This window comes from Camellia sinensis, chromosome 11 (assembly GCF_055761805.1).
Source record: "Camellia sinensis isolate YWXY chromosome 11, ASM5576180v1, whole genome shotgun sequence".
Classification (NCBI taxonomy): Eukaryota; Viridiplantae; Streptophyta; class Magnoliopsida; order Ericales; family Theaceae; genus Camellia; species Camellia sinensis.
Window position 1 is genome coordinate 104,916,114 of NC_138971.1, and position 18,236 is coordinate 104,934,349.

At 30.9% G+C, this 18,236-nt stretch overlaps 1 protein-coding gene across 1 annotated transcript; it reads left to right on the forward strand.

The window, feature by feature from the left end:
• The first annotated feature begins 6,294 nt into the window (after positions 1 to 6,294).
• On the forward strand, positions 6,295 to 14,957 carry LOC114286536 (uncharacterized). Its single transcript, XM_028229716.2, has 4 exons — positions 6,295 to 6,456; positions 6,779 to 7,221; positions 8,388 to 8,988; positions 14,351 to 14,957. Exons 1-4 carry the CDS (start codon positions 6,310 to 6,312, stop codon positions 14,807 to 14,809), a joined length of 1,650 nt encoding a protein of 549 aa, XP_028085517.2. The 5' UTR covers positions 6,295 to 6,309; the 3' UTR covers positions 14,810 to 14,957.
• Positions 14,958 to 18,236: the final 3,279 nt, after the last annotated feature.

Here is an 18,236-nt window from a genome sequence, read left to right on the forward strand (position 1 = left end):
TTTCCTTTTTCAACAGATATGCATATTAGCTCTATCATCATCTCAACAGATATGTATAACAACTATATCCCACATTCATAGATAAGCATATAAGCTATATCCGCATTCTCAACAGATACGTATAACAACAATATCCCACATTCACAGATAAGCATATGAGCTGTATCTACACTTCACAAAGATAAGCATATTAGCTCTATCTTCACTTCTCTAGACAAGCATATGAGCTGTATCTACGGAGTTCATCCCCTATCTTCTCCCAATACTATCCGGTTTAGAGGTACATCCCCCATCTTCCCCTAAACCGCGGAGTACATCCCCCATCTCCTCCTCTACACATAACGTATACAAACACATTGGTTCTATATACCATCACTCAATACATACAATTAATGTATTCTATCAACCGTCAAATTCCATGACACATTCCATTGATTAGTTTTCGTTTGCCTAATCATCATGCATTGTCTACAACAATCACGACTATCCTCCACCGATAGCCCAAAGCAATTATTTCTAAACAGAAAATAAATGCACAAATGGATATTCAATCAACATTTCATTTCGGTGTGTGATAAATAATTCAACTACACCCTTTAACCCCATGCATTCCCAATCTCAACAATTCCATTTCATTTCCTCATTTTTCACAATTAATTATCTCAATTAATCAATCAATGTAATTAGGTCATTTTCCCTAATTAACATTACAACCCTTAGGTCCTATTTTCATCAATGATTCAACATTTATTCCATTCCTCTATACCAAACATGCATCTAGGTTTATTATAAATAAAACCCCAACTTTTGTAAAATAACACAAAAGCCCCAAACTTTCACAAAAGTACCAAACCAACCCCAACATCTCAAAATACCAAAATTTAAAGACAAGATCCATAGAGAGGAGTAGGATATCCCTACCTCAAATTCGGAGCCCCAAGGGAGAAGATGACAAAACCCAACATGCTCCAAATCCTGAAATTTTCAGATTAAAATGTAGCCCTCGACGATCAACAACTTTTTTGTAAAGGCCAAAGGTGAGCAAATCACTCCTACTAGATCAAAACCTAGAGAGAAGGTAGAGTTCTAGAGTGAGAGGCTCAACAATGGTGTTTTTGGAAAAGTAGGAGAGAGAAGAGAAAGTGAAAAAGTGATTTGAAAAGTCAAAACACGGAACTTAAACCCAGTCGCCCCGCTCGAGCGTCAAACACCCCGCTCGAGCGTCACTCACAGACTCCCGCTCGAGCGTCAACAATCCCGCTCGAGCGGCGGATACACACTCCCAGAACTTTTACAGAACCAGGTCTCCGCTCGAGCTTCTAACTCCCCGCTCGAGCGGCACTCACACAACCCAGCTCGAGCGGCCAAGTACACGCTCGAGCATCCAACCCTGCACAGGAAATACTGGATGGGTGCAATTCCCGCTCGAGCGCCAAAACCCCCGCTCGAGCGGACAGGTCAAAATCTGGGCAACTAGTTTTGGTTTCTAAACTCAACCAACTTGTAACAAACCTGCCCAACACATCCCAGAACTCAAATACAAAGTAAAAAGGATGTAAACAAGATAATAAACAATACCAACATCCACGGACACATGTTCGGATCACTGTACAACAAGGGTAAATCCGGGATCGCTATAATACATACCACTCTTTGTTAATACAAATTTATCAGACTCAAAAACAAGCCTCAAACCATTTTTACTTAACATAGAACCAGAAACTAAATTCTTCCGGATGTTTGGTACACGCAGTACGTTGTTGAGGGTCAGTTTCTTCACTGATGTCATCTTCAAGATCATCTTTCCTTGTCCAGCCACAGTAGAAGTAGAAGAATTTTTCATGAAAAGTTGTTCACTATTTGCAGCCTCATTGTAGTTAGTGAACATTTTCTTGTCCGCACAAATGTGACGAGTTGCTCCAGTGTCAACCCACAATTCTTTGGGATTTCCAGCCTCAGACATCATTTACCCCGTCAAAGATGTAATCTAATTCTGTCAGATTGGCTTGATTGGTGGTCTTCTTGCTTGTACTTCTACGATCCTTCTTAAGGCAACGGCAATCAGAAGCTCGATGTCCGATTTTGCCACAATTATAACATTTTCCTTTGAACTTCTTGTTGCCATTGTTGTCGCCTTTTTTTAGGACCATCTCCAGTAAACTTCCTTTTTTTTTATGTGGTTTGTGCACTTGTTCAACCACATTAGCCTTGGACTCAATGAGATTTTTACCATTTCTCTTTTCAGCCTTCCAGTTATCTTCCTCAATTCTCAGTCTTATAATAAATTCATCCATTGTCATCTCTTTGCGTTTATGTTTTAAATAATTTTTAAAATCTTTCCAAGCCGGTGGTAATTTTTCTACTAACGCAGCGACTTGGAAAGACTCGCGCAGAGACATACCCTCAGAATGAATATCATGTAAAATTAATTGAAAACTTTAAACTTGAGAAATTACCGTTCGAGAGTCTACCATAACGAAATCCAGAAATTTACCGACAACAAATTTCTTTGTACCTGCATCCTCTGTCTTGTATTTTTTCTCCAAAGAATTCCACAATTCTTTTGCTGATTTCAGAGAGCTGTAAACATTATACAGCATATTGTCAAGGCCATTGAGGATGTAGTTTCTGTATAGGAAATTAGAATGTTTCCAAGCGTCCACAGCGGTAGCAACTTGCCGATCACTTTATCCTCTCTAAGTACTGGAGTCTCTTCACGAAGAAACCGAGCCAAATTTATAGTTGTAAAATAGAACAACATTTTTTGCTACCATCTGTTAAACTTAGTGCCATTAATTTTTTTCGATTTTTCTCCATAATTTATCGGAACTTGAACATGGTTCTGGAGAGGGACCGGAGTCGTTATAACAATCAAATTTGGAGTACTACTTTCAGCAGCCATTATATCTGATTACAAAAATCAAAAAAATCAAAACACAAATTAATTTTCTAGTTACTAAAACCAGAAAATAAATTATAACACAAAATAATTTTATTTTCGTTGTTACTAAAACTAGAAAAATAAAATACCACAATAATTTTCTATAACACAAATTAATATTCTGCAATTGTTAATGACACTAGTATATTACTACTAGTTGTTTTCCAACCAAAATATCACTTTGTGAAAACGCAGAAAATTAAATACAATGAAGACAAAAAAAAAAAAAAAAAATCTATCTTAAGATTGTTGGACAATGTTCACTGTATTTAATGAAAATTAAATTCTGTTTGTGTACATAACAACAAACGGAATGCAAAAAAAATAAAGGCAATGAGAAAGATTGTTTTATTACAAAAATCAAACCAATAAATAAAAATGAATTTTTATTTTGTTACAAAAATAAAACGAAAATCTGATTTAAATAAATAACAATAAAATAGAAAATAAAATAACAACTTACTTGATTAATTTCTTGAACAATATTCTGATCAAGTTCAGTGTTTGACACTGTGTCCTTAAGACAGATTCGTCATCTTCACGGTGTTTTCAAAATATAGACGTCTATCTCCCAAGATAAAATGATCAACAATGAATAAATGCAGCACTACAATTTATTTGCACAACGAACACAATAAGTGTATATATTCTTTCTCACAGAAAATTATGTAATTAATGCAGCAAAATATGCAGAGAGCAAAAGCAGAATTATGGACGAAAATTCTAGTGCAAATCCAAATGAAGGACTAGTCTATTTATAGATGGAGTGGTGGCTCTTCATATTTGAACTCAACAGGTAAAAAACCTTCGGATAGTACTCAACAGGTGCAAGACCTGTTCAATTTGAATTAAACAGATGTGAATCTGTACAGTTAAACATATATGAAACGGTTTTGGGATTTGAATTTTGAACGGATAAAAAAAATGTATTTGAACAGTTTTGAATCTGTACAAACTTTTAGATCTGTTTGTGAAGAGGTGCAAAAAATTGAATTTGAATTTTATTTCCAACCAGAATTTGAAATAAAAAATGGATAGATTTTATTTCTAAATAAATAAAATAAAATTCAAGTATTTTTTGCCCAAAAAGATTAGGCACCCAACTAGACGGACGAATGGGAGGCACGGGCGCGATTCTTTTTGGGTCCAATGAGTCTAGTCCATTTTACTGATAACTTCATTCTTTACAAAACTTGGGTGCCCTTTGGGGCCTACCCCAAGTTCCAACTCCAAGTCTTATAAACCCATTCAAAATTTTCAATTAAATCAATGTGGGACAAGCCTAAACTACACCTTTAAGAAATTTCCACCAAAACTCCTTTTCCATAGAACTCTCTTTGGTTTCAATTTCTCATTTATCCGATAATGGTTTATTAGCAACCAAATATATCGCATGAATCACAACGCGACATAGAATGCGTTACTACTTTGATCTGCGAAATTCGGCGCATGGGTCCCTCCTAAAAATTAGACCAAAGTTTAGAAAATATTCTGTTTTTTCAAAACTTTCGAAATCATTTCTAACACAAAATATATGAAATCAATATTTGTAGAGTCCATACCTACAAATACACAAAATGTTTGTAATAAATATTTGCGGCTGAAGATGGTCACGCAGAGGACTTAATGGATGTGCATTCATTGGCCATTCATGCATTAGGTGGTTGGTTTAGCCTATAATCCATTTTGGGTTACAATAATGGGATTTTTTCATAATGGATTTGGTTATTCTCTTACTGGGAAAAAAAGTTCTAGTTTATGTTGCTGAATGAATCAATGAATCGGAGTTCTGTGATGAAATTGAACCATCCAATAACTGAGACTTACAAGACTACAAACATGATGAGAGCTGCTCAGCTGTGGTTGGCCGAAAAACTCATTCGATGCTAAAATAAGGAACCTAGGAATGAATAGAGACAAGGTGATATTAAGAGAATTATTTTTGTAGTGAGAATAGAATGTCTTTCCAAAGAGGATGATGGTTAACCTTATATACACTAGACCGCCATGCTCTTCAAGATGCGCATGCGGTAACCGCTTCACATGCCCCATTGCTTAGGTCATCATCACATTTGGCACACCCCCACATTGGAAAATGTGTTGGACCCCACTGGGGTACTGGGGTCTTCTCTGATTGGAGGAAAAAAACTGTATTTTTTTTTTTTCAGCCAATGGGGAGCCAACACCTCACTGGGGTTGTCAGTGGGGGTCAGCTCACTGGGGGTCGGTAGCACTACTCCCCCACATTAGAGTCGTTCATTTTTTAGGTCAATGTATATGGGTTCATCTATGAAAAGATATTAAATCAAGCCATTAATCATGACTAAATAATTTTAATTAGATTTGTTGTCAAATAAATGAAAAATAAACAAATGAATGAAAATTATGATTTTCAAATAGACTAATTTTTTTTTTGAATTTTTTTTTTATAGATAAATCTAATGAAATTATGTAATTACAATTATTAGACTCAGCTAATTATTTTCATGAATGGTTTACACACATAGACTTAAAAATGAATAACTCAAATCACCATAATAGAATCCAAAATGAACCTCACAGGCCTAGCAATACTGAACTAAATGTCTCTCCAATTGAAAAGAAGTTGTAGATCCTCTAATAATCAAATATTAATTTTATGTACAAATGTTTTACGGATAATTTTGAAAGTATATGCTATCTTAATGGGGTATTATGTTTTCAAATTGTAAAATCAACATTTATCACGCCATTCTATATTAATTTTATTTGTATAGAACTATTCTAAAGTGATTTTTTTTTTTTTTCAAATAATCTTAAACTGGTATGGTAGATGTCTGAATTTAAATTTTTAAATACTTGAGAATGCAATAATCATTTTTAAACTCAAAAGCTTTAATCTTATCATTTTAAAATCACTATAAAATAAATACACCAGAAAAAGGTGACTTCAATTTGTGACAAGTGAGAATGCATTAAATAAAATTCCAAAAATGAGAGCTACCAAAAACGTAGGGATTGGAGGTGGGTGCTGTGTTACTCTAGGTGGTTTATTCAAATCATATTTTAATAATTTGAACCGTTTATATTATTGGGTTCGTTGAGTATATCATTTATATAAAAAATAAATTTAATCGGATAAGTATAATCTTATTATCAAACCGAATAATAACTTTAAAAAATTATTAAAATCATGTTAATCATTTATTTTTCTTAAACATAAACGTCGTCTTATTGTGAATTTAGAAATGTCTAATTAATTTAAATTTTTTCATAATCTATTCAACAAATCTTATGTTATGAACAATTCAAATTATTAAAATAAATTTTAAACACGCTTTTAAAGATTCACAATACGATATTATGCCTATAAAACATTGCACCAACTCATGTTCATACTTTTTTTAACCAACTATAAGTACGATTCTGCTTTCTCATCTCTTGATAAAGTACATCTTCATGCAATGGCTTTTACACACAATCATGGTTTTCTTGTGATCCTGCTAATGATATTGTGTCTGCATACCGTTGCAGAGGTAAGGACTAGTTTTTCTCGTACAGTTTTCCAGTTATAATAAATCAATCAGAAAATTGTTATATTCAGTTTTGTGATCGGTTTATATATTATTAGATTTTTCCTTTCTTAGATGATATAAGATTTTTTGTTCATAAATCTTCTATTCTTTTGTCTCAAAACACTCGCACTCATTATATATTTCTCTACATGTTCACATGATCTAATAATTACAAGTGTTTTGAAAAAATCATTGGTCTCTCCTTAGTCCTAATATATTTATGTCATATTATTATTTTTAGGGTTTTCTTACGATAACCATTATTTTCTTTTTATGGTTTTAGTGGTGTAATCATGGAGGAGACATAGGTAACACTAGGTATGCCAAAGAAGAACTTCTGATCAACCCAAAAACTGTCTCAAAACTACATTTAAGATGGAAATTCTTTGCCGGAAAAGACATATCTGCGACTCCGGCGGTGGCCAATGGAGTAGTCTACTTCCCATCATGGAATGGGTATGTTTATGCAGTGAATGCTTTCAATGGTGCACTGATATGGAAACAGAACGTTGGCGAGCTGACTGGGCTGAGTGCAACTGGGACTATAGTGAACGTATCGGTGTCAAGAGCCACGCCAACGATCGCTGGCGACCTCTTGATCATCGCAATCTATGGCCCTGCGTATGTGATTGCGGTGTGTCGGTTAACCGGAAATCTGGTCTGGTCGGCTCAGCTAGACCCACATCCTCTTGCACTGATAACTGCATCAGGAACAGTTCATATGGGGTTAGTACTCTCTCTCGTTGCCATTATTGCCCCTTCAATTACTCCACAATTTCAATCAACCTTTTAGACATTAACACCTCGTTTGGGAACAGGCTAATTTAGTAATTTTTTAGTTATTTGGCTAAAAATATAGGTAAAAAAACTTGTATATTTGTGATGATTTTTTGACTAATTACGAAAAGATGTGCAAAAAGTAGAGAGAAAAGAGAATCTTTGACTTTTTTGTATGAGTTGTTGGTTTTTTGGCTAATTTAGTAACTTTTTAGTTAATTGACTAAAAAAGCAAGTCCCCAAACGGGGCCTAAGGCCATGTTTGGAACCTTCCATTTTAGTTAAAAAGTCAAAAAGTTACTAATTAGTCAAAAAGCCAACAACCCATATCAAAAAGTCAAAGATTCTCTTTTCTCTCTACTTTTTACACATCTTTTCGTAAAGAGTTAAAAAGTTATCCCAAACATACTAGTTTTTTTTAGTTCATATTTTAGTTAAATAACAAAAAAGTTACTAAATTAGCCTGTTTCAAACGAGGCCTAAGTAAGTGTTGGGATGTTCTCAATAAATGTACTTTTTGATTTCTTAGTTAAAAAAGTAAAGAAAAAAGATGAATGTTTAAGATAATTTTTTGATTTTTTACGAAAAGACGTGTAATAAAATATTGTAGTAAAATTGAAATGACCATTCTACTCTTGTTGACTTTTTGACTTTTAGATTGTTAAATGCAGAGGGCAAAATAATAATTTTGTCTTATAGCTTCCCCCACAAGCTTTCAAAATAATAATTTAAAACATCTAGACTTCTCCCACAAACTTTTTTCAAATAGTATGAATTTTTTGACTTTTTAAATTGTTTAGTTTATGTCAAACCAACACTAAGGCTGGTCAATTTTCAATTTTGGTTAAAAACTCAAAAAGTTATTATAAGTTATCATATCATTCTTTTTATTTTTTTTTCATATTTTTTTCATAAAAAGATAAAATTTACTAAAATAACATATTTCTAAACCACACCTAAGTGAAAAATAAAATAAAATAAAATAAAATAATAACTTCTTATATAAAGTGCTTGTTTTATGCCATCAAATTAGTCCATTTTTTTTTTTATAGATTTTAAAAATAAAATAAAATAATTTTCCTAAAATAACTTGTTTTTCTTTTTTTTGGGTTCAGGGCTTTTATCGTTGGAGTGTCATCACTAGAAGAAACCTTACCAGCAGGCCAATGTTGCTCATTCCGGGGCAGCCTAGCAAAGCTGGACCTCCGAACCGGTGCAATTTTGTGGCAAACCTACACTCTCCCCGACAATGGTGGCAAATTAAACGTATACTCCGGTGCGGCCATTTGGGGAAGCAGCCCCTCCATCGACACACGGCGGCGACTCGTGTACGCCGCTACCGGCAACCTCTATACTGCTCCACCAGCGGTGTTGGAATGCCAAGCCAAGCAAAACAATCAGACCAAACCGACCCAACCCGACCAGTGTATTGGGCCGGGTATCAATTTCAATTCGATATTGGCTTTTGATATTGACTCTGGGAGGGTAAAGTGGGCTAGGCAACTTGGGGGCTATGATGTTTTTTATTTTGCGTGTTTGGATCCGACGAGCCCGGATTGTCCACCCGGCCCGAATATCGATGCTGATTTTGGAGAGGCTCCGATGTTGGTTCGGGCATTTGTTAATGGAACGGTTAGGGACGTGGTTGTCGCGGTTCAGAAGAGCGGCTTTGCTTGGACTTTGGACCGGGATACTGGTGATATAGTTTGGTTCAAGGTAAGTTGATGACAATTTTATTTTATTTTATTTTATTTTGGTATAAGATCACAAATGCACCTCCACCCCCCTTATTTTTATTTTTATTTTTATTTTTTTTATCGACAAAAGAATAAACTTTATTGATTTAAAATCAAGGGAACAATTCCACCACTTTGATGCACAACCAAGTATGCTATATAAAATACTAATGCTGTGTTTGGTTGAAGAATTTGAGAAGGGATTTGGAAAGAGAAATGGAAAAGGTAGGTGAAATGTGAAAAAAACATGCCTACATTTCACATAGTTTCACACACATTTTCCCTTTCCCTTTCCAAATCCCTCCCAAAATCCCCCAACCAAACACAGCGTAAGAGTTTGTCATGGTCACAACTCAAAATCAATTTAATTCATACAGTTCAAATTCATATATTTATATATTATAGTCAAGCTTTAAAAAATTTGTTCAATTTGACCTTACAATTATACATTGTTATAAATCATACACAAGTTAGGACGAGTTCAGCAAGTTAACGGGATCATATAGTCTTATCATCATGTAATGTATTTGGCCAATACATTAATTGATAGAAGACTTTAAAGGGTAAGAACAATTAAATTACTGAATTAATAACACATTATTGAAAGATGGTATCTAAAAGCATCCTACTTACAAGTCCAACAAGTCCTTCTATCTATGATCTCTTAAATGAACTTGGTCCTTCTCCTCTAATTTTAGGCACGATGACAATTGCTTTGATAAAGAAAAATAATATTCTTGCAATTTTGATATTGTAATAGGATTTGAAGTCTTAATTTGATGCAAAATAGAACTATATGAATATAGAATACAAAATTTTAAATTTGGTGTCATAGTCAACACTCAAAATGAATTTAATCTATAACATTTATGGATGCAAACTATGGATGTTATGAATTTGGTAATCTTGTGCTCTAGATCACAAAAACACCAAATTTAGGTAGCAGATTGACTCCCGAGTGTAAATTTTATTTTCAAACTCGTCTAAAAATAAAATAAAAGTTTTCGTTGTTGCTCATATGGTTTTGATATTATTTAATATAATTATTTTTATCATATTTTAAAATTAGAAGGAAAAAAAAAAAAGGTAATTACTTTAATGGTTTGAATGCCTCTTTAATCTATTCAAAGTTGGCAGTTTAAATTTTCTGACCAATTCCTTTTTGTTGTTTGGGATGTGAGTTAGTTTTTTAATTTTTTAGCTATTTTAACCTGAGATTAAAAAGTCTCTTTTGGAATAGGTTTTTTTGACTCTTCTAACTTTTGTGACAGAAAAAATAAAATGATTATAGGTTAAATGTGATATTTTGTTTTGTTTAAGTAAAATAATCTATTTTATTTTATATGACTATTTTAGTCTAAATATACTTCCCAAACAAGCTCTAATACACAAGGTTAAACAATACATATAAAATATACACAAAAATATGTTTATCTATAAAAGCGTAATATATAATATAATATAATTTGTGGATGGTATGAGCTTGAAGCACTCTTTTTAAGCCCAGCCCACATTATAAGCTTCAAAAAAATTTGTCCAACCTGGTCTCACGAGTAAAAATTATTATGCATCATAAGCGAGTTAGGACGAGTTTAGCGAATAAACGAGACCATGTAGTTTTATATGTATTTTCACCAAAAAAAATTTCAGTGTGCATTGCACACCGTATACAATTTTATTATAAAATTATGTAATTTTTTACGAACTTATCTTAGTGATCTCATAAAAATGTATAAGTTAAACTTAAATTCACGTAAATTCACAAAAGTACATAAATTTTCACAAATTTAAATGAATTCGTATTCAATTTACTCTTTTTTGTAAATTTGTAAAACTTATATAATTTTATGACAAAATTACATACGGTATACATTGCAGACCCGAGCATTTCCCTACATTAATTGATAGAAGACATCAAAGGATAAGAACAATTAAACAACTGAATTAATAACACGTCATTGAAAGATGGTATCCAAAAAGCATCCTACTTAAAAGTCCAACAAGTTGTTCTATATGTCCCCGTTTGGGATGAGTTAATTTAGTTTAGTTTTTTAGTTTTTTTTACTATTTTAACTTAGCAAAAAAAGTTATATTTTGAATAATTTACTTTTTTTTATAGTTGATTGTATGGTTATAAGAGAAAAAATAAAATAGCTATAGTTTGAACGTGACATTTTATGTTATTAGTTAAATTAACATATATTGTCTTTATTATTAACTAATTTAAGCCAAAATAACTCAAGCCAAACAAAGATGTCTGAAATGAACTTGGTCCTTCTCCTCTAATTTTAGGCAAGATGAGGATTGTTTTGATAAAGGAAAATAATCTTGCATAATTTTGATATGCCAGGTTGACCATTTGTTTTTATAGAGCTTGTTTGAGAAGAAAATTTGGACTAAAATAGTTACATAAGACAAAATAGGTTATATTAGTTAAATAGGACAAAATGTTACATCTAACTTACAATCATTTTATTTTTTCTCTCACAAAAGTCCAAAAAGCTAAAAAGCCTATTTTAAATGAGGATTTTTAACCTCAGGCTAAAATAATTAAAAAGCCCACATGTCAAACAAACTCATAATTTAATGTGATAAATTTTATGATTCTTAGATATTAATATTATACATGTGGAATCTATTGTATTATTATATTAATAATAATAATAAAATATGTCAGGTCAAATAACAAATAATTTTCAAATCAAAAGGTATAACGCATAATCAATATGGCAACTGCAATAATTCTTCAATGCCCTAATAGCTCTTGCCTGAATTTGCCCCCAAACACAGGTGGAAGCTCCAACTCATCAAATCCAAGTCATCAACCCACATCATTAAAGGTTTTAATTATTATAAAATAACTTTTGCAAATTGGAAAAATTACAAAAAAAATATAAAATATTAGATAAAATTATGTTATGTGAAATCTTATAAGTAGTGCTTATATGTTTTTGATTATAACACTAAGAGCAGAAGCAAAAGATAGTTTAGATTATATTTTTTAATTAAAAAATTTGTTAAATTTAACTATTATCTCGAGACAATCTATAATAAATTATAACTAGAGAATAACTAGTATTAAAAATAAAATATCATTAGAAAATGCAAGTGTAGATTATCAATGAAGGTTTTTACAAGAATTAATATTAAATTAGATCTGCAGTCTCGCAATTGAAATTGGTATCAAAGTCCAAGTATTAAAATATACTGAAGAAGCATAATCTGATAACTTAAATAATAATATTTCTTTACAAATAATAATAGAATAAAATAATGCCTTAATTAGGCTATTAAAAAAATAAACGAAAAACTTAGAACTAATCAATTAGAAATAATAAAGGAAAGTAGACATTTTATACAAAATCTAGAAAAACAAGTAGCCATTTTTGAAGAAAAACAAAAAGAATTAGATCTCTATCCATTCCATATAAAGGAAATAATTCAGAAGAATCCTTTGAATTAGTTTCACCTGTAAATGAAAAATATAATGGAGTTGAGTAACTATAGCTTAAAATAAATAGAAGAAATGATTGAAAAAGAAAATGATAATGAAATAAAATACAAAATAATATTACAAATAACTGAACAATTAGATATGGTAGATGAAGAAATAAATAATAAGAGAATTGAATTAAAAAAATATATCTATAAACAATTAGGATTAATCTGCTTGAGAGAAATGGAACACATTCCTCTTGAAGATTTAAAACAAATAATGGGAAATAGTGAGATAGAAAAAGAAAAAGAAAAAGAAAATAATGTCCTAAAAAATCTCAAAGACGTAGAAAAAGAAAAAGAAGATAATGCCTTAAAAGATTTTGAAGAAACAAATAACGTTAAGGATACTAAAATGACAATGGTAAAACAAGAAGGGAGTAGTTCATCTGCTCCACTTAATCCAAATCACCCAAAATTTAAAAATTTTACCAGCCAACAATTGAAAAATGATACTAGAGATTATGACTATAGAACAAGAACAAGACACTACAGTTATCTAAATAGAGGATCTTTTCTTAGGGGAATATCTAATTATGCAGACTTTATCCCTAGAAAGGAAATATTTTTAAGAGAGGTACCACGGAAACCAATAAGTAATACATGATATTTATTTGACAATGAGTGTGCTACAAATACAAGTGAGGTAATAAAACAATGGAAGAGAGGCATGCACCATATCTTAAATATCCATAATAGCAGCTGAAGCACGCAAAGTTTTCTAAATTATATCGAACATAGCTTTACGGGTATATATTGAGCCTTCATGAAGAAAAACATACAATAAGAAGAAGGAAAAAAAAACAATTTATAAGAGAAAAAATTTTAACAAATAAAGAGGAGAAAATATAAAAGAAAATATAATAATAATAATAATAATAATAACAATAATAATAAAAACCCTTATAATTTCAACAAAAGGAGAAGATTTTCTAAAAAAAAATAATTATTATCCAGAAAGAAAAAAGAGTTGTAAATGTTGGGCATGTAGAGAAATATGTCATTTTGCTAATCAAGGTAGAAATAAGAAAAACAATAAATAATAGAAGAAGTAATAAGTTTTTTTTTATTATTTTTATGAGTTTTTATCATCATTTCTATATCCAAGATCTAGTACTAATCGTAAATTGTCAACAACGTTATAATTTTTCACAAAATCTACTCAATACTGGTGCTGCTAAAGAAATAGAATTTACTAGAAAAATAATTGATAAAATATCTCAAGAAATCATATATTATCAATAACAATAGGTTTAGTATCCTAAAAAATAAATACATAAAAATTAATTTCCGCATCATTGCCACATCATTTGAGTAAAGTTCGATCTCTAAAAGTTCTAGCTACCTAGTATTGGTCCCGTTTGGTAGAGTTGTGGAAAAATGATTATAACTTATAGCCTAACAACTTATAACTTATAGCCTAACAACTTATAACTTATAACTGTGAACATAAGCTGATTTTTGACTTATAAATTAAGTTTATCCTCCCCCACTCAAAGAATAAGTTGATTTTTGACTTACAAAAAGCTATAAGCTGTATTATTAAGCTGAACCAAACACATCAAAATAGCTTAAATTAAGCGAAAAGCTGAAATAAACCCTATCAAACAGGGCCATTACCACAAACTGACCACATTAATGAGACTTTTGCTTTAAAATAATAAAATCAAATTTGTTATATTATTCCGTATTAATTTTTTTGTACAGTCATTTCGTTTCTACAACATTTCTCTTTTAAAGTCTCTGAAATTGGTTTACTTTGGAATTTAATCTTGGTAATTGCACAAACTCTCTCCACATATCAAACTGGTTTTACAAAAAAATAATTTTCAAAATTGATTTTTCAGTTAGCAGGACCAGGAGGCAAAGGAGGAGGAGGAACATGGGGAGCAGCCACAGATGGAAGAAGGATTTACACCAACATAGGCAACAGTGACAATCTCAACTTCACCCTCGCCCCATCTAACCGAACCACCACAGCCGGTGGATGGGTGGCTTTGGATGCCAATACAGGGGAGATCCTATGGTCCACAGCCAACCCCAGCAATGACTCTGCCCAAGGACCTGTTACCCTAACCAATGGTGTCCTTTTCGCGGGGTCTGTGGCTTCCAATGGACCTCTTTACGCGATGGATGCCAATACCGGGCACATTTTGTGGTCATATAACACGGGTGCCACCATCTACGGTGGTGCTTCGGCTAGTTATGGATGCATTTACATTGGGAATGGTTATTCAATTGGTTTGGCCAAGTTCCATCCCACATGGACTCCTGGAAATTCACTCTTTGCCTTTTGTGTTTTATGAAAAGATCATGCATAGGACATGCCTTGGATTGGTTTCTAACGCGGAACCATCAAATAAATAAAAGTTTTATCTCGCTTGTCTTGGGTTATGATATCCAGTGACTGTAATAAAAGGGATTGTTTCCAATAAAATTTTGATTTACCAAATATTTTCAACTGCCTTGTCATATTACTTTGCAGTTATTGATTTTTCTGTACTGTTTTTCCTTTTAAATATTTTTTATTTTTATTTATATAGTATTACTCGATTTAGAATCTCTATAATTAGTCACTTGACCACATTCACGTTTATAAGAGTAAAAAGGAAAGGGAATTGTATGTTAGTCTTTTTTTCTTTTGGACAAATATAATTTAATCAAATTGCTATCAATGTCTAATTAATCTAAATTTTAGTTTGAATAATATATATAACAGCCCTCAGGGGATAAACAATTTAAGGTTGCGTTTGGCAGAGTTTTGTAAATATGATTTGAGAGTATGAGTTGTATTTTGAGTTTGTGAGTTGTGGAATTATGATTTGAGTGTATAAAATATGTTTGGTTATGGTTTTTGAATTTAGTTTTGAATTGAGTGTGTAATTGAGTTTTGAAAATTTGATTTGACATGCGAAGTAAGAAAATTTGTTTGGTTATGAGTTTTGGAAACAGTTTTCAAAACTTAATTCAAATTGTTATAACTCATAACAAAACATACTACTTTCACACTATTGAAAATTCTGATCAAACACTCATAATCAAACTCTTTTTAAAATTCAATTAAAAAAATTTATTATTAACAGAAAATAACATTAATCAATTTTTAATTAAAAATACTACAAAGGAAATAATTTTTTTTCAAAATAAAGATTCAAAAAATTTAAATCATAAATATTTAAATAATTTAAATAATCTAAAAAATTTAATAAGTAAAAAATTAAAATAAATATTCAAAAATTTAAATCGTAAAAATTTTAATAATTTAAATATTCAAAAAATTTAAATAATTTAAAATATTAATATTTTAAATTTAAAAACAACTCTACATTCAAATCGTAACCAAACTCATAAAACAAAACTCAATTAAAAAATTATTTTTAAAACTCATAATCAAACACATAACTCGAAATTTCATACTACTTTCATAACTCTACACTAAAATCGTAACCAAATAAATAACAAAAAATTTAAATATATAAAAATATTTTTATAAAATAGAGTTTGAATTTATTTTTATAAAATATTTTAAAATTTAAAAAATTAAAATCGTAATATTTTGAAATTAAAATATTTTAAAATATTCAAAAAATTAAAAATTTAAGAAAATCGTAACATATTTAAATATTAAAATATTTAAAATCTTAACAAAATTAAAATATTGATTTGAATTAAGTTTTGAAAAGAGTTTTGAATTATGTATTTGGTTATAAGTTTTGAAAAGTAATGATTATATTTTGAATTGAGTTTTAAGAAATAGGTGTAGAATTATGATTTGAAAACTCAAAATAAATAACACACTCAAATCAATGAGTGAAATTATAATTTAAGAGGCTTACCAAACAAAACCTAAATGTTTGAAGTGAGTCCAGATGGGCCCACTGTGGATCGGGCTAAGGAGAAGCTACTTCCAATTAAGATACATTTTTAGGTGTGACTTACAACACATAAATTTGAGCCATAAAGTGTATGTTCTAATCATTTTTCTTAGTACTAATTATGTGCACTTAACATTTTTAAGGGTTGTTTAGGATGACCTAAATAAGTGTATTTTTTATCTTTTTACGAAAAGATGTGCAAAAAAGTAGAGAGATTATGTGATGAAAAAAAGATAAAAAGATAAAAAGTGTATACTTATTTAGGATAGCCAAACTTGACCTTATTAATAACCGGTCCAAACACCGGCAAGACCTAAAAATTCAGGGCAAGATCCCTAATGACAATTACGACTATGGATGAGTACTCAAAAAAAATAAAATAAAATAAAATAATAATAATAATAATAATAATTATGACTACGGATGAGATGATATATAACATGATAATATAAGATGCCTAGTTTTTCAAAATAAATAAATAAATAAAACTCTTCAATTTGCTGCATGAGAAAGGAATCATCAACATTGCAGTTGACCTTATAAGGCCATGGTTGTCCTAGTTATTAGAGCAATTCTCTGTATCTCAAATTAATGCAAGCCTAATAAAAAAAATTTAAAAATTATATGGCTTAAATAAATAAGCAAATAGCAATGCTAGCTGTGCATAAACAAGTGTACAAGCCTCACTGGAATAACTTGGAATTAAGGTGAACTAGATCAAGTTGTCTGTTGCATGCCTCATGAGCCCATAAAGCAAACCCAAACCCAAACCCAATTTTGAACTACTGGTTGGCATTTGTTACTTCCATGGCTTCACAGCTTCTTCATTCCAGCCAGACCCAAACAAATTATGACAATGAACATGTAGAACAGACTTTAATTAAATCACTGCATTGGCACAATATATGTCAATTTAATATCCAATCAAATGTTTCTCTACTTCAAATATAATCCCATAATTATGGAACTTCAATCATTCACTATATTTTTAAAGTGTGGCAGCTGATTTTTGATGTTATATTGGGATGAACTAGAGTATTTTTATTTATTTATTTGGAGTGGAGCGCACCAATATTATTGTGAAAGACTTTTTGAATTTGAGATTGCTGGTAGATTTTGAAGTAGAACTGTCTTTGCTATGAAGCAAACTGTTGTTGCTAGATCATTAATTCTTCCTTTTTCTTGAGACCAGGTCATTTATTCTATCTACTTAATTTTTATTTTAAATCCCCTATATACTAAATGGTTAAAATCAGAGAAATTTGTCATATCATAGAAAAATAATTTCAATAAAAAAAAAAAAACAATATAAGATGGGAACAAGGATCATATGTGCTGCTCCTCAGCCAATTTTCAACAAATTTTGACACCCTAATCAATATCAACCATATTTAGTAGTCTGAATTTTCATAATTCGAATAACTCTAATATCTCAAAATAACATTATTTTAATATATTCGAATCATTCAAACTATACAAATGCAAACTACCACATATTTTTCAATCAATATCAAGGAACCCACCCTTGCTCTTATTGCAGAGAAAATCAACAATAATGTAGCAACTTTTGGATTGCTTTTTGGCAATGCTTTTTGTCGCGACATATGATCTATTGACAGATACAATATTCTAACTGCAAAAAGTAACACCTTTTTGTGCTTTGTGGTTTGTGTTCAAAACCCGTGAAACCAACCAACATTCTTCTTCAAATAACCAATCTTGGTGTAATGATTATGTTTTTTATGTCACTGTTGGTAAAAATTTGATTTGAGGCAAATTGACATTGAAAATTCGATAGAGAATTCAAAATTTTACAAACAACAAACAGATCAAGTAATTGTGATTAGTATCTTATATC